The 22,478-nt window shown below is 41.0% G+C and overlaps 1 protein-coding gene across 1 annotated transcript; it reads right to left on the bottom strand.

Moving 5' to 3' along the window:
- Positions 1-4,439: 4,439 nt before the first annotated feature.
- chmp1a (charged multivesicular body protein 1A) lies at positions 4,440-22,377 on the bottom strand. Its single transcript, XM_033035760.1, has 7 exons — positions 22,240-22,377; positions 16,925-16,944; positions 13,558-13,635; positions 12,959-13,105; positions 10,597-10,725; positions 10,187-10,380; positions 4,440-6,765 (listed from the first exon to the last, which is right to left on the bottom strand). The coding sequence occupies exons 1-7, from the start codon at positions 22,244-22,246 to the stop codon at positions 6,744-6,746; spliced, it is 597 nt and encodes a 198-aa protein (XP_032891651.1). The 5' UTR covers positions 22,247-22,377; the 3' UTR covers positions 4,440-6,743.
- Between the last annotated feature and the right edge of the window lie 101 nt (positions 22,378-22,478).

Here is a 22,478-nt window from a genome sequence, read left to right as displayed (position 1 = left end):
GATAGAGGAAGGTTGTTTCTTGGACAGGAGGCCGATAACTAAAGTTGGAAGGAACTGCAGATGCTGGTTTACACCGAAGATAGACAAAAAATGCTGGAGTAACTCAGCGGGACAGGCAGCATCTCTGGAGAGAAGGAATGGGTGATTGAAGTCTGAAGAAGGGTCTCGACCCGAAATGTCACTCATTCCTTCTCTCCAGAGATGCTGCCTGTAACTAGTGGTGTGCCTCGGGGATGGGTGCTGGGCACAATGCTGTGTGTGGTTTATATCAATGATTTGGATGAGAATGTATAAGGCATGATTAATACATTCAAAGATGACACTAAAGTGAGTGGCATCATAGAGAACAAATAAAGTATCAAAAGTTACAGCAGGATCTTGATCAGTTGGGCAAATGGGCAGAGGAATGGTTAATTAAGTTTAATGCAGAATTTAATGAAGTGTGAGGTGCTGCATTTTGGTAAGTCAGCCTGGTCCTAAACTGTGAATAGAGGGATCTAGGAGTGAAGGCAAGTAGTTCCTTGAAAGTGGCATCACAGATAGACAAATAGGTTGGTCATGAAGGCTTTTGGTATATTGGTCTTAATAAGTTAGGGTACTGAGAGTAGAAGATGAATGTTATATTAGAGTTGTACAGATGCTGGTGAGGCCACATTTGGAGTAATGTGTTCGGTTTTGGTTACACTGCGATTGGAAGCTCCTGTTTACTACCATCAAAGTTGGCCTTGCCTGAATTCACAATTTTAATTGGCAGACTGCCCTGCCTTTATCCATAACTATTTTAAAGCTAATAGAACTGTGGTCGCTGATCCCAAAGGCATGCACAATGGCACTTCAGTCACTTACCCGTCCTAATTTCCCAAGAGTAGATCAATCATTGCCTTTTCCCTTGTGGGGGCCTGCGGAAACATTCCTGAACACATTGGCCAAATCCACCGTCTAAGCCCTTGGCACTATAACTGGCCCAGACCATTTGCAGAAAGTTACAATCCCCTGGTATGACAACTCTATTAGTCTTACAAAATGAGTCCTGCAAAACTAGCATATTTATTCTTCTAATTCCTGTTGAGTATTTGGGGACCCATAGTACATTCCCAAATAAGGCGATCATCCCCATTTTATCTCTCAGCTCCACCTATATAGCCTCATTGGATGAACCATCAGTAATGTCATCCCGGACTACTGCCATGACATTCCCCTTAATCAATAAAGCAACACCCCCTCCTCTTTTACTCCCATCGCTATCTTTCCTGTAGCATTTGTATCCTGGACCATTAAGCCGTCAGTCCTATCCCTCTTAGTAATGGTTACAACGTCCCAGTTGCACGTACCTATCCATGCCCCAAGTTCATCCACCCTGCACGCCAAGCCTCTCGTACTAATACAAGTCCAATTCAATCCATCAGTCCTTCTTCACTCCCTGCTCTGCTCCTGTCTTTCCTGTCCACTGAACTTACTTTCATCACCTCCCATACCAACTTCCAGCCTCTCACCTACATTGGATCCCACCTCCCTGCCAATCTAATTGAAAACTACCCAAGTAGCACTGGCAAACCTGCTGCCAGGAGATTAATAGATTTCAGGATATTAAAAGAATCTAGAGATTCATAAATAGGGCAGAAAATTGTCATTTGTAGTAGATCAGCTGTGGTATGGTTGAATGCTGGTGCAAGCTTGAAGCCTAAAGGTCTACACCGAGACTGTTTATTTTGAGGAATGAATAGTCTCAATATGATTGTATAAATATTCATTCCAGTATTCTGTCAACATCTACTCTGCTTACCTCCTTGACAAAAAAAAACACAATAAAATAAAAACATTACATTTCCAAAGATAATTTTGCCGTAGATTGACAGCACATTGGTGCAGCAGGTAGAGCTGCTGCCTCCCAGCACCAGAGATCCGGGTTCGACCCTGATTTTGGGTGCTTTGTGTAGAGTTGGTACTCTGTGACCTTATGGGTTTCCTCACACATCCCAAAGATGTGTGTGTCTGCGGGTTAATTGACCTCTGTAAGGTATATGGACACACTGATCTGTTCTGTATTTATTTATGCCTACAATATTCTGTTGTGCTGAAGCAAAGCAAGAATTTCATTGTTGCTATTTGGGATACATGACAATAAACTCTCTTGAATCTTGATGTGTAAGAAAAGCAGGATCAGAGTGTGAACAGGTGATCGATGGTCGGCGTGGACACAGTGGGCCAAAGTGCCTGTTTCCAGGCTGTATTTCCAAAATAAATATCTGAAACATCTCAACTATTCCAAGTTGTAGCATTAAAAAATTAAAAATACATTTAAAAACCAATTTTAAGCAAGCCATTTTTGTATTTAACAAAGGCATGTTTTGAGAAAGTAGCTTGCAAGCAAGATTCGGGGTGACAATTATTTGAATCAAAAATCACTAATCACAACTTCATTAGGTCGACATCCATTCAGGCTACTATTGAATCAAATTGTTATTGTTAAGTATTGGTTAAGTACACCCTTTGCACAGTGTTTGGATATAAATTATAATATCACACTATCTGCAAACTGATCAACAGTAAAGTTACACCAGTATAAACTACGATCTTTGATATAGTTGGCATTAAGCCAAGTTAAGATATCTTTGTGGATGGAATCAAGATGTTCCAATTACAAGTGCAAAAACATGAACTTTACTTGATAAGCAATGTCTGATAAACCAAAGGACACACGAACCAAATTACATGCGATTAATAATCACCTAGAAGCACAATTTCATTGAAAGATTAAAACAATAGAATGCAAAATTAAAAACATTAATGTTAAACTAGTGCATTTTTCAATTTACAAGACGCAAGAACTGTTTGTGATTTTTAGAATGCTACAGAATCCCGTGTTCAATATAAAGTGGTTCCCACATCGGTTTATTTTCTAATAGCTGAATTCTGAACGTGTTGACACTGTAAAGGCAGGCTGGAGCAATGTGACGATGCTTATGGCTAAAAAGTTTGTTAAGTCTAAAATAGTCTTTCAGCCAATATAAATAAATAATTATCTCCTAGCCAGAAATCACTCCAATGCCTCTCGTTCCTCAAAAGGCCAATGAAACTTGGCATTTCTCAATTGACTCTTCCTATTTTTTAAAGACGTACCATTGAAAGCATTCTATCAGGATGCATCACAACTTGATTCGGCAACTGCCCTGCCCTGCCCAAGACTGCAAGAAATAGCAAAGATATAAACACAAGCACATTGTGCAGGGCCAGCCTCCCCACCATACTCTATGCTGCCTCTGGAAAGTAGACAACAGAATCAAGAACCGGTCACACCTTGGCCATTCCTTCTTCTCCCCTCTGGCAGAAGATACAAAAGTTTGAAAGCACAAACCATCAGTTTCAAGAACAGCTGTTTCCCCACTGACAAATTCTTGAATGGACCTCATAAGCTAAGGATCTATTCTGATCTACCAATCCATCCCACTGCAGCCCCTGCACTTATTTATTTAGTTTCCCTGTGGCTGTAACACTACATTCTGCACCCTTTCCTCTCTTTTAGCATGAGTTATCGTACTATTTGGTTTAATTGTACTCACGTATTGTATAATTTAGTTTGATAGCATGCAAAACTTATTTCACTCAATCTCAGTATGTGACAATAAAAATCAAAACCAATTAAAAAATGTAAACTGTTCTTAAGAAAATAGCAGTCCAGCCAAGTTGAGACTTCCATTCAATAGCAGAGATCAGCTATGTAATTCATGTGGCCTGATAACCTTTTACAGAATAATGAAAGGCATAGAGTGGATATGGGAGTCTAGGACAAGAGGTCATAGCCTCAGAATTAAAGGGTGCTCTTTAGGAAAGGAGGTGAGGAGGAACTTCTTTCGTCAGAGCAGGCACGGAAATTGCTATCAAAATATGCAGCAGGCAATTTCTTGGTGGCCTCGATGCAGCAGTTTGATTTTAAGCCACGCCAGGCGCTGAAAGGCCTCACGAATAGGCCGATTCAGCCCTTAGAAAGCGGCTGATAAAATCCGGATTACAAAACATGGGGGGGATTGTCCCCCACCTCTCAAAGAGGGGGGTGGGGGACACGTGTCCCCCATCCGCCCCCAGGATTTCTGCTCCTCGAGTCAGAGGGTTGTTAATCTGTGGAACTTATTGCTGCAGAGGGCTGTGGAGGTCATGTCAGTGGATATTTTTTAAGGCAGAGATAGACAAATTCTTCATTAAAGTGTTATGGGGATAAAGCAGGAAAATTGGATTAGGAGGCAGAGATCAGCCATGATTGAATGGCAGAGTAGACACAATGGGCAAATGGCCTAATTCTACTCCTGTAACTTGTGAACTTTTGTCAATGCAATTACAAGGGTTTGCATGCTCAATGACCAGTTAAATCTGACACACATGCGCCCTCTTGTGGCAGATGCTGTTAATATTCATTCTTCCCACACTGATTAAAAACTAGGCAATAGAATTTCAATTCTTTATTTCAAAATATAAACATTAGAAGCAAAATTTCAAATGTCACCTTCCACATTAATCAAAATAATCCATCACAAAAAAGATAAGAGCCTTAACCAACCAATATATTACACTCAACCATTCTATACACCAACAGAATACATTTATTTTAAATGAGTATTAATTAAAATGAAACCGACACTTCAAATGTTTGGAAGTGTCTAAAGCACAAACAAATGCATTTTACCATTTTGATAATTAAAAGTACAAGAGTGAACCACAGGAGAAATATTTTTAAAGCACTTCCCATATTTAGGCCTTTCAGATGCACATGCTGTTGAGGAAGAAATAAGCTTCATGGAGCAGGCACAATTTCACACTGTTCTAGTTTACATCCTTAATCATACAGGCATTACTGGGACTGGATTGCAACAAATTAATTCAAAGGCAATATTACATTTCCGTTAAAATGACAGGAAAATCAAAGCGTGACTGGAACAGTTTGGCCATTCAAAGGTGATGCTTTTCAAAAGGTTAGTTGATAAGGCAGAGTCGATTTCCTTATTATTTTTAACAATTTAATTATAATTAATTAAAAAATGCAGCTCAGCAAAACTACAACTGGTTTTGGACGAGATCTGTGACTAAATCTTAATTTCTGAACATGTACAACATGCTGCATTCGTAAAATTTGTCCTAAAAATGTAGACCATTGATTTTCAACATTGAAACTGATTTGGTGGTATTGAAATGTGATTAGATTCTAAATAAACAGACACTGGGCACATCTGAATGAATTTAGGGCACCTTTTAAATAGTATAGATTAGCAAATTCACTGCTGCACAACGGTTATCGAATCCCAAGGCATTTCTCACAAGATTTTGCACAGAGGGGAGAGGCATTTTAATGACACAATATAAGAGTACGCAAGAGAGGATAACTTGCATATTTCCAATACGACATTAAGTTTTCCATAATATTTAAATCTGTGAAGGATAATTTCCAAAAGCTTTACAAAAAGTCACTCTATAGCTATTCTTGGACACCCGAAGAAAGGCATTGTGATTTTTAACATCACTTTTTTTTAAACCCTTATCCATTTGAATAATTTAGTCCCTTCAAGACTAAAATGCACATATTCAGATTACAATTTATACGTCTCTGCAAGTCATTTACACCGAACACAATGTTATTTTCCTCCAGAGATTTCAGCTACTTCAGATAAACATTCTAGACGAACTGCAATCAGTATGCATGACTAATATTAAGAAAATTAACGCAGGAAACATTAAGCAAAAACAGAGCAGGTATTAAGCAGAAAAAAAAGTGCCTGGTCTGCCGAGTTCTTCCAGCACTGTTTTTGGCTCAAGATTCCAGTATCTGCAATCTCTTGTATTAAGTGGCACTTAAATAAAATCAAAATTTTGCTCAAAGTGATAGCTGCTAGCATTAGTTTTCTTGATTGTTAACTGACCAATTGCTGTTACTAGATAATAAATGACTTTAAATAATATTAGAGATTGCAAGAGCAACTGTAAAACTATCAGCAGTCTCAAGTTTTATGGACGTATAAAACACATCAGTCAAAACCATGCCTTTCCAGAAAAGCCCAAAGCCCCACTTACTACAATATAGAACAGACAAGCAGAATCCATCACCTCTTGTTTGGAGCCTCTAGCTCATGCACAGAAGATGCCATCATATTTTACTGGAGAGTGACAGTTAACAGCAAGGCTACACATATCCTGCAGGACATATTCACTGATATATTTTGAGCAGATTTACATCCTTGGATATTTAATGTTTTCTTTTGTTTGCAAAATTCCACAAATCAATAATCTGCAGAATTAAGTTCGTCCAGCATTTCAGAAAAAATATGGTCACTGGTTCTGAGCATTTTGAAAATGTGGTCTTAGCAATATTCAAGTCGAGCTGGTCTCAGAGATGAGACTACAAGTGATTATGGTATATTCCCTGCGGATCCGAAGCACACCTGAATTATTTACATATGTACATCATATTGATGTAGACGCATGGGGTTGTGCCTGCTCAAAAAAATCATTTTATTAATGGCAATGTTAACTTTGATGTCCCTATCTCTTTTAAAACCGCACACTTTAATGAACAAATTATTTTCAAGTCAGATCAGGCTCTCTCCAGGTTTAAATGTGAAAGTAGCCTATCCATCTAGTTAATGACACTGGGTTTTGGGGCATTATACACTCTGCACAGTTTAGTGTCATTGGCACCGTGTGAAAAAGGTACTGGAGGATTACACACTGTCTTTTAGGATTACATGGCAATCCTGTCTTCAATTCCTCAAAGCAGCCAATCTGAAAAAGAATGAAAAAACACAGAACAGTAAATATTAAAATCATTTATTCACATAGCAGTTCAGGTTTTTATAAAGAAAGCCAAAAAATACAGCTAACTACAAATAAAAATCTTCCACAAACCCATTTTTAACAGTGAAGGTAGGTGTGGTGCAGTAATCATTTCAGCGAACATTTAAACAGTACAGTATAAGAAAGATATGGAGGCTTTGGAGATGGTGCAGAAGAGGTTCACCAGGGTGTCACCTGGATCAGAGTATTAATGATATGGACATAACGTAATAACAAGGAACTGCAAATGCTGGTTTCTACCAAAGAAAGACAAAGTGCTAGAGTAACTCAGCAGGTCAGGCCGGAGATGCTGCCTGACCCGCTGAGTTACTCCAGCACTGTGTGTCTTTCAATCATAACGACAAGTTTGGATTTTTTCCCCTGGAACATTGGAGGCCGAGGGGCAATCTGATAAAAAATGTACAAAATTATGCAGGGCGGAGATAGACCTTTTTTTCTCCCCAGACTGGATCTGTCTAATATCGGAGGGCAAAACTTTAGGATAAGAGGGAGAAAGTTTAAAGGAGATTTTATCGAGGAGTTTGTTTTTAATTCAGAGTGGTAGGCACCTGGTGGGGGAGAGGGGAGGGTGGGGAGAGAGGTTGGTGGCAAAAGCAGATATGATAGTAACATTCAAGAGGCATTTTTAACAGACACTTGAGTTGGCAGGCAAAGGAGAGATACAAACAAGGTACTGGTCAATGTGTTGGACCCACTGAGTGGATTGTAATTTAATTGACCTGCCTTGCTTCTATTTTCTTTAAAGCCAGTGAGCAAAATGCATTGGTCTCATATTTAAAGCTAAACACGCCATCATTCTACTTTTAAGAGGGCAGAATTACCTACTTTGCTGAATAACAGGTCTATGATTTTGTCACTGAATTTTCTCAGTCAGTGGAAAAAGCTTCTCAATGATATGAATTATTTTCAAGCATGAAATGCATTGAGATAGAGTGGAGGGTGGGCCAACTAATTCAATTACTTCTCAACAACAGCTTTCAACTCATTCCTCGGGTCAACACGTCAAAGCTGCATTTTATTTGCAAAATCACATAAATGTACTTAAAATTTGAAGAATAAGCCAATGCAACTAAAACTGATTACCTATGCACATGGCTAATGCTAGCACAGGCATAGTAATAAACAATAACATTCTGTTCGCATTCCTAAGAGAGCCAAATGCAAAAGGCTATACTTCAGTTCTAGGAGGATTTGGAGACATCACATCTGGAGGTTTGTATACGGTTTTGGTCTTCTTACCAAAGGAAGGATGTTAATGTGTGGGAAACAGATCAGAAAAGGTTCACTGCACTAATACCTGGAATATGTTAGTTACAATAAAGGAAAAGTTGCAGAGGCTGGAAATATATCTGCTGGTGTTTCAAACTGTGAAGAAACTTGATTGAAACATATAAAATTAAGGGGTGTTGACAGGGTGGATGCGAAAAGGATGATGACTTGTGGGAGAACCCAAGAAAACATGTCACTGTTCATAACTGGGGGGGGGGGTCATTCATTTAAGCCGACAAGGCATTTCTTTTCTTGAGAGGGATTTTAAAGATAAAGTGCATCATTTGTGATTCCAAATTATATTTCCTTAATTGAGGAGCTAATCATGCCCATAAGCTAATCGAGGAATCACGTGAATTCTATTTATTTTTAAAAGACCGATAAGAATGCAAGAAACTTGTACTTCAGATAGTGACAAGAAGTGGACATGGTAATCAATTCTGGGGATGTGCACTATTTACAATAAGAATGTGGTCATTTGAGTGGAATACCAGACGACAATAAATGTAAAGTGTGACAGCAGCCTGACGAGAGCAAGAACAGTGGGCGTGGAATAGAGATGATCCACAGCAGACCAAAGCAAGGATAAGGCAGAACAGAAATTTCATCAACTAAGATTACTTTCCTCTCACATTGCCATTGGGTGTATGCTGGCTTCAAACACAGAAATTCCACCACTCATCATCCCCACACTTATTTTCATGCACCCCAGCAACTTACTTTCTCGCAGATGCCCATCAACTTTTGCCACTTAACTAATCAAAAATGTAGCTTACAATATCCACCAGTATGTCTTTGGGAAAAGGGAGAAATCCACACAGTCATAGTCATATGTGTGTTAACACCATACAGACTACCACCAAGGTGATGATTAACCCCGGGTCACTGCAGCTACAAGGCAGCAGCATAAACTGCTTAGCATCATACAGCATGGAAACAGGCCCTTCGGCCCAACTCAGATCTGAGCTAACCTGCTTTAGCAGATTGTCTAAATCTTTTCTTTCCATGTTCTATTCATGTCCGTCCAAATGTCTTTTGAACAGTGTTACTGCACCTGCCCCTACAGCTTCCACTGGTAGCTCGTTCCATGTACCATCACCCTCTGCGTGACAAGATTGTCCTCGGGTCAAGATCGGGTTTAAATCTTTTCCCTCTCAACTTAAATCAAATTAATTTTAGACCCCCCTCGGAAAAGGATTGTAACCATCCATCTCTATATGGTCATCCCTCAACTTCCTATGCTCCAGGCCAGGGGTGTCAAACTACCGACCCGTGAAGGGGTCCAATCCAGCCCGCGGGACGATTTTGGGAAAAAAACAAAACAAAAACAGGCAACGAAAGCTGTGGGAGCACGCGCACGTGCGTTCAGGCATGCACAACTGATCCGGCCCGCGTGGTCACATTTTACCGATTCCGGCCCGTGACCTAAAATGAGTTTGACACACCTGCTCTAGGGGGGAAAATTCCAGCCTCTCCTTACAACTCAAGCCCTCCGGTCCTGGTAATATGTTCAAAGCCCTGACCAATGAAGGCAACCATACCAAATGCCTTCTTCACAAAAGTCTCATCTCTCCACTTTCAGGGAACTATATACCTGCAACCCTGGGACTCAGTTCTACAACACTTACAATACCACATAGAGCTTCACCATTATACAATCACCACCTTTAATAAAATGATTTAGAGAGGAATATGGGGGAACAAAAAGGAATTGTCAGCCCCTCTACTGTTTTATATGCATTTATACCCCAAATTAAATCTAAACTAGTTTCTTGTTACATTGTCAGCCCCTCAGTGGCTAGAAGATGGAACTTTAGCAATCGGTGTTGCAGTAAATGAAAAATCTTGTTATGCAGTGTTCTAATGACAAGGAATACCACAATATTATTAAATGAATAAGGCAAATGTCAGCTGCAACATGCTTATTTGATATAATATACCAGTGCCAAGAAAACGAGCTCAGTTTTGCAGATAGTTTCAGTTGAATGACCTGCTGCAGCCAGAACAATAAGATTGTTGGCAAGATATATCAGTATTGCAGTACAATTATTTCAGATATTAAGTGCCCTCGCACACCCACCTTCTGGAAAGAAGGTCCTCCTTATCATGTTCCCGTACCGAGGACTCGCCAAGGGATGCTGCGCCTGCTGGAAGTTGGTTAAGTTGATCCATGACCTCCAAACCGTTCTCCTCAGCAATCTGGAAAATGAGGCTGTCAACCTGTTCCTGAGGGGTGGTTAATGTCATTGCGGAACTCATAGAGTCGTCCATCACCTAAAAAAATTTAAAGGTCTCAGTGAATTTGTAATAACAAATAAATAACATTAACATAATCTTGAAAGTCGGTTTCAAGGTTCATAATCAGAGAAACAAGGAAAGTAAATATTCTAAGGAACAATATCATTCATGAAACATATAATTCATGTCCATAAGATCTACACAGATTTTGCTCCAGTCTTCAGCTCTGTAAAAATGTTTTGTAGTACTTACTGAAGTGTGTACATCTAAATTTTGGACTTGTTGTTCAAATTTGTCCATCACAGCAGAGATTTTTTGTAAATCCATTGATTTCAGAGCCTTCTCCAGTCCTTGTGTAACACGTGCCATGCTCTTTGTAACCTAGATACAGGAAAAATATTTTAATATTGGTCAGCCACAAAAATGAATATTGCTGGTCAAGAGACAAGTGCGAAGTTACACAGAGACTCTTCCTGCTCTCTTGGAGTGCACAATCAAGCTCCAAACATAATGATTCAGCAATAAGTAAATAATTGTTGCTGAATTAGAATTAGTAGGGCTTGAGTGTTTCCACTTTAACAGATAAAAGCAAAACTAGAGCCTGGAAGACCTACTGGTAAACTTGATTTTTTTCTCCACTGACAAAAGTTCACTCTATGTATGCAGAACCCGCTTTACTCTTGGAATGCTGCATCAGATAGAATCGGATCTATCCCCAAATGTCCATGGGCGATGAGTACCAGATTTCAACCAACCTCTGGATTAAAAATCAATCTTCCTCTAATACCGCTAAATACCCTTTATCCCTTGCACTAAAACTATGCCCTCTCACCATTGACCTCTCTGCTAAGGAGAAAGCTTTCTCACTATCCAACTTGTGCCCTTCACAAGTTTGTATACCTCAGGTAGGTCACCTCTTCACCTTCCCTACTCTAAGGAAAACATACATATCCTAATCAGACAATAATAAACTTAAATCTATCTTGTAGTTTGCAGAGTTTTATCACAGCAATCCACTATTTTGTTGTTATCTCAATTCCACACTCCTTAGGCAATGGAAAGTTGATATGTACGAGCTAACTATTTTTTAATACATTGACCGATTTTGCAGAATATCAAAAGTATCGAAATATCAAAAATAAATAGGTTCACGTAATCACTTTCTGCGCTATGGAGAAATCAAACATCATGGGGATTAAATAGAGAAGGTTACAGAGTTAAGACTAAAAACAGATTGGCCAAATTTGTATTGAATAACAGAACAGGCTCAAGGGACAGCGTGGCCTCTACTGTTTTATATGTATTTATACCCCAAATTAAATCTAAACTAGTTTCTTGTTACATAGGTCTACAAAACCAAGCCTGACAGTGACAATGAATGCAGTGCCATCATTTTGTTCCATATATATTTTCTCCATATATCCAGTGGTTCCTTTCTACCATATGGGCCTTCACTTCACTAAAACTTTAGCATTCACCTTGTGAAATGCTCCTTTCTGGTATTACAAGAGGTAAAACCAAGGAGAATTGTTCATTGGATAGGAAGCGCCATTCATTTATTTCCAAGCATCACAAGCAAATCGCATTGTACTAAGGAACACCCCTAACAACAATTTAAGGTTGGTATAATAGCATTGAAGTACACAATGCAGGTGCAGCAACTGCTTTAAGTGCTCCCTGGTCAACTCGTCCCTTCCCAACCAAACCACCCTCTCCCCAGGTAGATAAAAATGCTGGAGAAACTCAGCGGGTGAGGCAGCATCTATGGAGCAAAGGAAATGGGCGACGTTTCGGGTCGAGACCATTCTTCAGACCTTCTGAGTTTCTCCAGCATTTTTGTCTACCTTCGGTTTTACAGCATCTGCAGTTCCTTCTTAAATACACCCTCTCCCCAGGTACTTTCCTCTGCAACCGTAGGAGATGCAACACCTGTCCCTTTACCTCCCCTCTCGACACCATCCAAGGAGTCCGAAAGTCTTTTCAGGTGAGGCAGAGGTTTACTTGCACCTCCTTCAACCTCATCTACTGTATCTCCGCTGTTCCATGTGTCAACTTATGTACATCGGCGAGACCAAGCGCAGGCTCAGCGATCGATTAGCTGAACACCTCCACTCAGTCCGCCTTGACCTACATGATCTCCCGCTTTCTCAGCACTTTAACTCCCCCTCCCATTCTGACCTTTCTGTCCTGGGCCTCCTCCATTGTCAGAGCAAATTGGAGGAACAGCATCTCATATTTCCCTTGGGGGGCTTACACCCCAGCGGTATGAACATTGACCTCTGACTTCAAATAACCCTTGCTTTCCCTCTCTCTCCATCCCCTCCTCCTTCCCAGTTCTCCCACCGGTCTTACTGTGTCCGACTACATTCTAACTCTGTCCTGCCCACTCCCCTGACATCGACCCGAAACGTCACCCATTCCTTCGCTCCAGAGATGCTGCCTGTCCCGCTGAGCTACTCCAGCATTTTGTATCTATTTTTGCTGTAAGTGCTCTGTCCCAAGTGTACAATTTGTATATTTCTAACTAGTGTATGTTTCGTAATATCAAAGTGATTATGTGGAGGAAGGTAATGCATTCCATTAGAAAGCCAGGTCACAGGCAACGATTCCATACCCCTTTCATTGTAACTGCTGTCTGTACTTTCGATGCCACTGCATCAATTCGGGAAGCTGTCCGTAGCCAGTTCAGACCTTCATTCTTCTTTCTGATTGCATTTTCTGCATAGATCTTTGCTCCTTCAATGTTTTTTTGTTGAAGAGCCTTGTAAAAAGCAGGAAGGAGGTTAGCTGTCCAATATTTCATTGGAAATACATGTTAAATGGGTAGACTTACTAATGTACATCATATTATAAACCTAATATAAATGACTAAATAATAAAGGGGCAAGAACAAAAATGCATAGGTCAACTTTAGCTATCATTCCAGAGCCTATCACACTCATATTATTAAATGCCATGTAACTGCCGTTAATCCTTAAATCATATATTGAAAAATATTTGAATATTTCCAATATTAACTTATTATGTTTACCAATTCTATCTTGCCTCTAAACAAGTACAGAACTGAATCAACAAAAGATGAAACAAATGGCGGCAAATATTATCCAGGTTAAGATTATCCCATTTGTTGCATACAAACAATTATCTCTTAAGAACGTACTTAGTTTTATTTGGGGAACTTCAATGAAACAAATATATTAAACGAGTGCACACCTTTTTCACTTTTGCTTGTTCAGATTTTGAGTCCTTTTCAGCCTTTTTTGCCAATCGCTCCAGTTGCTTTGACGTAAACTGTAAAGGATGTTAAGAAATTCAAGCTACACCCTGCAATGCACAGCAAACATTAATTTCAAACTCTTGTCCTTTCCCTGTGAATAATTCTCACTTCACAATAATTCTGACTTGACAACCTTTTGGCGTGGCACCATAGATGTCGGTAGCAGATGCTATGATTTGAAATTTCGTGATCCAGCTAAATGAGTGAATTAGCTATTAATGGTGTATATATAGTTGATTATGTAGATGCAGCATTTGTGGTAGAGTGTATTGGAAGGATTTGGGGTGGCACAGTGACGCAGAGGTAGAGGTGCTGCCTTGCAGTGCCAGTGAGCCGAGTTCAATCCTGATTATGAGTGCGGTCTGCATGGAGATTGTACATTCTCCCTGCGACCGCGTGGGTTTTCTACGGGTGCTCCGGTTTTTTCCCCACACTCCAAAGATGTACGGGCTTGTAGGTTAATTGGCTTTGGGGGAAAAAATTGTAAATTGTCCCTAATGTGTAGGATGGTGCTAGTGTGCCGGGTGATCACTGGTCGCCGATATGCCTGTGTCATTCTTTCTCTCTAAAGACTTAAAGTCTGCAGGATAAACATAAAAATGAGAAGCTCCTTCTTAGTTTTCCCCCTACACACATGAACCTTACAGTCACTCATTTTTTTTAAATTAGTGTTTAGGATCGGATTATTCAGCTAAACCAGTCATTGCTTTTGGAAACTGAAATATTTTTGTGTACCATGTGGTACGTTTTCTCACAAAGCCAGCAAGTATTCTATTAGGAATTATGACAATAAAAGATATTATTATTATTATTAATTGTTAATTTTGCTTCTCATTTTGGTAATTGGAAGTCAATTTCAAAACTGATGAAAAGTTTACAACTTGCTTTCAGACACCAAAGGCCTGCCAGTGGATCAAGCCAATGGATTGCTGGCACTTGAGATTACAGATTGGACAGCTGTTAATCATTTCACTGCAGAGTTTGGCACCTCCAGACTCAGTACAATCTCAGTATTGCCTTGTTAACCTAAATTTTACAAGTAGTGTTTGAAAATTTTTAATCTAAAATCTTCCAATGCATAGACCACAACAATCTGATATGTAGCGTTAGATATCGGACAGCACAGAAGATCAGGTTTATAACAAAAAAAAAAGGTTTGAACTGATGGCACAAAATGCTGGAGTAACTCAGTGAATCACTAAGTTACTCCGGCATTCTGTGTCTATCTTTAGTATAAACCAGCATCTGTAGATAATTTATTACATTTTAGCTTGAACTGATACAGCCACAACACGTAACACACATTGTGTTCTCTAAATCTTTTAATTCTCTTCTCAGTGCATCCTTGGGCCAATTGATTCACAGTTACCCCAATTATCAATAATACAGATAAATATTTAGTTCCTAAATCTTGCATGATCAACCAACATGAAGACAAAGCAGCAATATCTTGGAAACACAATCAGCAGGCTGCATAACAGCTTAACACAGATATACACCAAGTCCAGTCATATAAAACTGGGATGTATTGCTGAGGCTTTATAACGCACTGGTCAAAATGCATTTGGCGTATTGAGAGCAATTCTAGGTCCCATATCCAAGGAAGGATGTAGACAGGAGCCCAGAGGAGGTTTATGAGAATGATCCCAGGAATGATTAGGTTAACATATGATTGGCTTTTGATGGCACTGGGTTTGTACTCGCTTGAGTTAAGGATGATGAGGGGGACCTAATTGTCACAATGAATAAGGAAAAGCCTGGAGAGAATGGATGTGGAGAGGATGTTTCCACTAGTGGGAGAGTCTAGGTCCAGAGGCCATGGCCTCAGAATAAAAGGACAAAACTTTAGAAAGGAATTTATTTTGTCAGTGTGGTGAATCTGTGGAATTCATTGCAACATGGCTGTGGAGGCTAAGTCAATGGATATTTTCAAGGCGGGGATTGACAGATTCTTGATCAGTAAGGGTGTCAGAGGTTATAGGGAGAAGGCAGGAAAAAGGGATTTGAGAGGGAAAGATAGATTAGCCATGATTGAATGGCGGAGTAGACTTGATGGGTCGAATGGCCTAATTCTGCTCTTTAAATTTATGAACTATTATTTCACAAGACAGCATTAGATTTTAATGCAACAAAAAAATGATAGCACCATAAACTAAAAAGGTTTATGCAAGCTAAAACGGACCTTGACTAAAAATGACTAAAATCCCAGAATAGTATGAACCCTGTCATACTAATGTAGTAATTGCTCAATCCAGCCAAATGTATGATATGTACACAGATCTGAAGTGAAGCTTTAGCCTACTAACTTGAAACAAACAACTAATGTGTTGCTATCCGAGTCAAAGAAGAATTGAAGATAATTGTCACTACTCTTGAAAACAGACTAAGAGCCAAATCAAAAGTTGGGAAAATAAGCAGCAGTGTCAAATGATTTAAGGGCAGAGTAGAGCTAATTTGTGCTACAGGCAAAGAAAACAGTGCATTGGACATCAGGGATGGAAAATAGATTTTGGTGCAGTCCAGTCAGCAGAGGTGAGGTGTGGTGAGAAGGTGAAATAATTTGTAAACAAAAACTAAGCTGAATTAAATGGTTACAGGTACTGGAGAAGGCTAATTGGACTGCAGTATATTTATATAATAATGGAAGATAGGCAATCTGTTAGTAGAGGAATAGCACAAAATGAAGGGTGAAGATGACCAACCCATGTTATTAATATGCTTGCAGTAACCAAACTTAAGCCTGAAAATAAGATACATTTGTTGGCAATTATGAGTAATCCTAAAGTCATGCGAGTGAGAGCAAGATAGGTTTTAAGCAAGCACTAGTGCGGTCACGGTGGCACAGCAGTAGAGTTGCTGCCTTACAGCGAATGGAGCGCCGGAGACCCGGGTTCGATCCCGACTATGGGTGCAGTACGGAGTTTGTATGTGCTCCCCGTGACCTGCGTCGGTTTTCTCCAAGATCTTTGGTTTCCTCCCACACTCCAAAGACGTACATGTTTGTAGGTTAATTGGCTTGGTAAATGTAAAAAATTGGCCTTAGTGGGTGTAGGATAGTGTTAATACGCAGGGATCGCTGGTTGGCGGGACCCATTGGGCCGAAGGGCCTGTTTCCGCGCTGAATCTCAAAACTAAACTAAAGCACGGAAAGGGGGAAGAATGGAAAGCACCAAAGTATGCAATAGGCTAACAGGAAGTAAAGGTTAAAAAAATGCAGAAAATATGACAATGTAAGATAAAAGATGGTTAAATGGAACAAGAAGCAAATATTAAAGTGGGGAAAAATTGATATTTAGTACTTACCCGTAACTGAAACAAAGTATCTGCAATAAAAAGAATGATCACAAGTTATTGACACTTACAATTTTAGGATTTGAGGTTGTCTAACCACACCACATTCCTCTATTCACATTTCTATCATGAGCTGCTTTAAAAGTATAAAACAAATACATTTGTTATTTTCATTACCATCCTTGAATCTCAAGATTGTAAAACCCAGCCCTTTCAACAGCTAACTAGAACGAGGCTGCTTCAAGACAAGTTATACCAACTATAAATCTTTGTTGTTGAGAAAATACAGGGTTAATACGGTCTTTGTAACAAGCAGCAAATTTTCTTGCAATGAAAAATTCATAAAAGGTGCAATTGTGGGTATATATTGCGTGAAGCTTCCAATTACATATTTGGTGGTGTCTGACAAGTTCTTGATTACTTTCATTACGCCACACAAAAATAGCGCAATCAAGAAAACCAATCCATGTTGCTCAACTTATGGTGCACATGAGCCTTTCTTCCCTTTCACTGAAGTCATTATGCAGCCTCTCAAAACGCATCTACAGTATTCACTTCAATCACTCCCTGTGGAAACCAGCTCCATAGAAGTTCATTTTGAATTTCAATTGAATTTTTTGGTGGCTGTCCCCGTCAATAGGTTCCAGTCGTGCTCCAACCCACAAGCCGAAACATTCAAAAGTTTATTAGGTCACCTCAGACCTAATTTTTCCTCAAGGTGAAAAGACCCAACTTTTTCATAATTTCTTGAAAGGTTTTTCTTCATGTCTCCTCTCATCCTTTTAAATCATCTCTGCACACTCTCCATTGATTGCATTTCCTTCTAATAAAATGGCAACCAGAATTTCACAATGTTCCCAGGTTGAGCATAATTTCTCAATTTTTGTTAGCGGACACCAGAAAATGGCTAATTTCTCAAATTAACCAAAAATATGCAAAGCAACAGCAGCACAAGTTAATTTCAGGATGCTGCCTAATGAAGTAAACCTGCTCAACTTAAAAACAAATCTGTGGAACTGCCGCGCCTTGCACAGAGCAGTAAAAAGGCAATTTAAAATTCGAAGTAATATTTTATATCTTATAATTATTAGTAACCTTTATTTGCTTGGTTAGTCTAGTGTGTAAGATAGAACTAGTGTACAGGTGATCGCTGGTCTGCATAGACTCGGTGGACTGAAGGGCCTGTTTTTATGCTGCATCTCTGAAATTGCAACAATTCCTTTCCCCTTCAGAGACTAGGCCCACTGAGTTCCTCGAGCAGATTGTTTGTTAAGGGCTTGTCCCACTTGGGCGTCATTTGCGCGTTACTCAGATTCACTTCAAACACTCCCTGTGGAAACATTTTTAGAACGAAGACGAGGAAACACTTTTTTAGAACGTAGACGAGGAAACACTTTTTCTCACAGAGAGTGGCGAGTCTGTGGAATTCTCTGACTCAGAGGGCAATGGAGGCAGGTTCTCTGGATGCTTTCAAGAGAGAGCTAGGTATGGCTCTTAAAAATAGCAGAGTCAGGGGACATGGGGAGAAGGCAGGAACGGGGTACTGATTGGGGATGATCAGCCATGATCACATTGAATGGTGGTGCTGGCTCGAAGGGCTGAATGGCCTACTCCTGCACCTATTGTCTATTGACTGATCATCCAAAATCAGTACCCCGTGCTGGCTTATTCCCCATGTCACTTGATTGCCCTAGTCCTAAGAGCTAAATTTAACGCTCTTTAAAACATCCAGTGAATTGGCCTCCACTGCCTTCTGTGGCAGAGAATTCCACAGATTCACAACTCTCTGGGTGAAAACGTTTTTCCTCACCTCAGTCCTAAATGGCCTACCCCTTATTCTTAAACTGTTACCCCTGGTTCTGGACTACCCCAACATCTGAAACATTTTTCCTGCATCTACCTTGTCCAATCCTCTAAGAATTTGATATGTTTCTATAAGATACCTCTCATCCTTCTAAATTCCAGCAAATTCAAGCCAAGTCGTCCCATTCTTTCATTATATGTCAGTCCCGCCATCCTGGGAATAAACCTGGTGAACCCATGCTGCACCCCCTCAATAGCAATAATGTTCTTCTCAAATTAGGAGACCAAATTTGCACACAATACTCCAGGTGCAGTCGCACCAGGGCCCTGTACAAATGCAGTAGGACCTCCTTGCTCCTAAACTCAAATCCTCTCGCAATGAAGGCTTTACCCAATGCTGTACCTGAATGCTTACTTTCAGTGACTGATGTACAAGCACACCCAATACTCGTTGCACCTCCCCTTCTCCTAATCTGACAAAATTCAAATTTGGTGGCAAGAACTTCCTGTTCTTGCCACCAAAGTGGATAACTTCACATTTATCCACATTATACTGCACCTGCCATGCATCTGCCCACTCACCCACTTATCCAGGTCACCCTGCAGCCTCATAGCATTCTCCTCGCAGCTCACACTGCCACCCAGCTTTGCGTCATCCGCAAACGTATAGATGTTACATATAATTCCCTCGTCTAAATTGTTCATATATATTGTAAACAACTGGGGTCCCAGCTCCAAGCCTCACGGCACCCCACTAGTCACTGCCTGCAATTCTGAAAATGACCAGTTAGTTCCTACTATTTGCTTCCTGTCTGCCAACCAGTTCTCTATCCCTGTCAATACCCCTAATAACATGTGCTTTAATTTTGCACAATAACTGCTTGTATGGAACCTTGTCAAAGGCTTTATGAAAGTCCAGATACACCACATTCACTGGTTCTCCCTTATCAATTCTGCTTGTTACACCCTCAAAAAATTTCTAAAGATTAGTCAAGCATGATTTCCCCTTCCTAAATAAATCCATGCTGACTTTGACCGACCCAGTCACTGCTTTCCAAATGCGCTGCTACACATCTTTAATAATCGACTCCAGCATTTTCCCCACTACCGATGTAAGGCGAACTGGTCTATAATTCCCCGTTTTCTCTCTCCCTCCTTTCTTAAAAAGTTACATTGGTTACCCTCCAGTCCACAGGAACTGATCCAGAGTCAAGAGAACATTGAAAAATGATCACCAATGCATCCACAATTCTGATGCATCCACCTTCTTGAGTACTCTGGGATGCAAACCATCAGACCCTGGGGATTTATCCCAACCATCAGTCCCAACATTTTACCAAACACCATTTTCTAACTATTGTGGATTCCCTTCAGTTCCTCCCTCCCACTAGATCCTCGGACCCCTAGTATTTCCGGGAGATTATTTGTGTCCTTGTTTCCCAATATAAATTCACCTGTCTCGACTGTAAGGGAACTACATTCGTCTTCACTTTCCTTTTTACAAATTTAAAGAAACTTTTACAGTCAGTTTTTATATTCCCCGCAAGCTTTCTTTCATGCTCTTTCCCCTCCTCTTAATTAACCCCTTTGTCCTTCTCTGTTGAGTTCTAAATTTCTCCCAGTCCTCTGGTTTGCCACTTCTTCTGGCCAATTTATATGCCTTTTACTTGGGTTTAACACTATCCTTGATTTCCCTCATCCACCACGCTTGAGCCGCCTTCCCAGTTTTATTTTTTCGTCAGAAAGGGATGAACAATTTCTGGAGTTCATTCATGCGGTCGTTAAATCTTCACCATTGGATCTCCACTGTCAACCCTTTAAGTATAATTCGCCATTCTATCCTAGCCAAGTCTCGTCTCATACCTTCAAAGTCTCCTTTATTCAAGTTCAGGAATCTAGTCTCTGAATTAACCATGTCACTCTCCATCTTAATACAGAATTCCACCATATTATGGTCACTGTTGCCCAAGGGGCCTTGTTGGACAATAAGATCGCTAATTAATCCGTCCTCATTACACAATACCCAGTCTCGGATGGCCTGCCCTCCAGTCGGTTCCTCTGCATATTGGTTTAAAAACACATCCTATATACATTCCAGGAAATCTTCCTCCTCAGCACTGTTACCAATTTGGTTGGCCCAATATATATGTAGATTAGAGTCACCCATGATAAGCACTGTACCTTTGCTACACGCAAACCCAATTTCCTGCTTGATGCTATCTCCAACCTCCCTACTGTTGTTTGGTGGTCCGTACACCACTCTGACAAGCGTTTTCTGCCCTTGGCAATTTGCAGTTCTACTTATACCAATTCTACAGCATCCATGCTAATGTCTCTCCTTGCTATTGTATTAATCTCCTCTTTAACCAGCAATGCCACCAACCTCCTCTTCCTTTCTGTCTATCCTTCCTGAATATCGAATACCCCTGCATGTTTAGCTTCCAGCCTTGGTCACCCTGGAACCACGTCTCCCCAATTCCAACTATATCATATTCCTTAACTTCTAACTGCACATTCAATTCATCCACCTTATTTCAAATGCTCCTCGCATTAAGGCACAAAGCTTTCAGGTTAGTTTTTCTAATCTACCTTCTACCTTTTGCTTCTGTCCTCCTTTTATGGCCCTCGGTCTCCTTGCATTGGGTCCCTTCCCCTATCCTATCAGTTTAAACGTTGTTGACTTCCCCCCACCCCTACCCCCCACCATTATTTTTACAATTTAGGATCAGTGGTCCGGGCCCCGACACAAAACGTCACCTATCCATATTCTCCAGAGATGCTGTTTGACCGGCTGAGTTACTCCTGCACATCATGTCCTTTTGTGTAAAGCAGCATCACCATTTTTTTTCCTTTCTAAACTTTACAAATATAGGCGGCGATTATTACCTTCTGCTTCTTGAATCCTGAAGCACTTACAGCCATCTCCCCTCGCCTCGCCTCTAGCTGTGACTGAGATGGAAACACTTCCCTATTCTTCCTCTTACCCTTGCGGGGGTACTCCAAGCGTCAGCTGGACTCCTGACCTTATACATCCCTGCATCCCAGCACTGGCGGAACACCATCAACAGACTAAGCGGGCCCTGTGTGAGGGCCGAGGCTCCGGCTTGTCCCTGGGGTGAAGGGGGAGACCCAGCAGTCGGTCGGTCGGTCCACCCATCTGCACAGTCAGCCAGCCAGCCTGCCGCGTTAAGGAGGGCTGTTGTACAAGTGATGCTGTCTGACCGGCTGAGTTACTCCAGCATTTTACGTCATGCTAGGTGATTATTATATTCTGCTTCCTGAAGCACTTGCAGCCACCTCCCTTGGCCTCTCTTCTAACTGGGACGGATAAGTAAACACCTCCCTACTCCTCCTCTGACTCTTGTCCGCCCTTGTATCCCAGCACCGGGCCTAGTCCGCGGGCCGGGGCTCCAGCGGTTCCTGGGTGAAGGAGGAGACACAGCGGTCTGTCTGTCCGACCACCACCCACCACCACCACCAACCCGCCCGCGTTAGTGAGTGAGTGAGTGAGGGCTCGGCCGTACCGTCCATGGTGGCGGGGCTGCTGTACCAGTGACCCAGTGTCGCCGCCTCCTCTGTCCGTCCGTCCCTGCGACGAGCAGCCGCTTCCAGCCCTGGCGAGTCCCCTGACGTCACCCCCACAAGCCCCGCCCACTGACTGTGACGTCACACAGGGGGGGACGAACCAAAGATCATCGAGCTTTGGGAAGAACGCCCTCGTCACGTGACAAATGTGTGTGTGTGTGTGTGCTCGGCCGACGTC

The sequence above is a fragment of the Amblyraja radiata genome, chromosome 17 (genome assembly GCF_010909765.2).
Source record: "Amblyraja radiata isolate CabotCenter1 chromosome 17, sAmbRad1.1.pri, whole genome shotgun sequence".
NCBI lineage: Eukaryota > Metazoa > Chordata > Chondrichthyes > Rajiformes > Rajidae > Amblyraja > Amblyraja radiata.
This window is presented reverse-complemented; position numbering and strand designations above follow the sequence as displayed.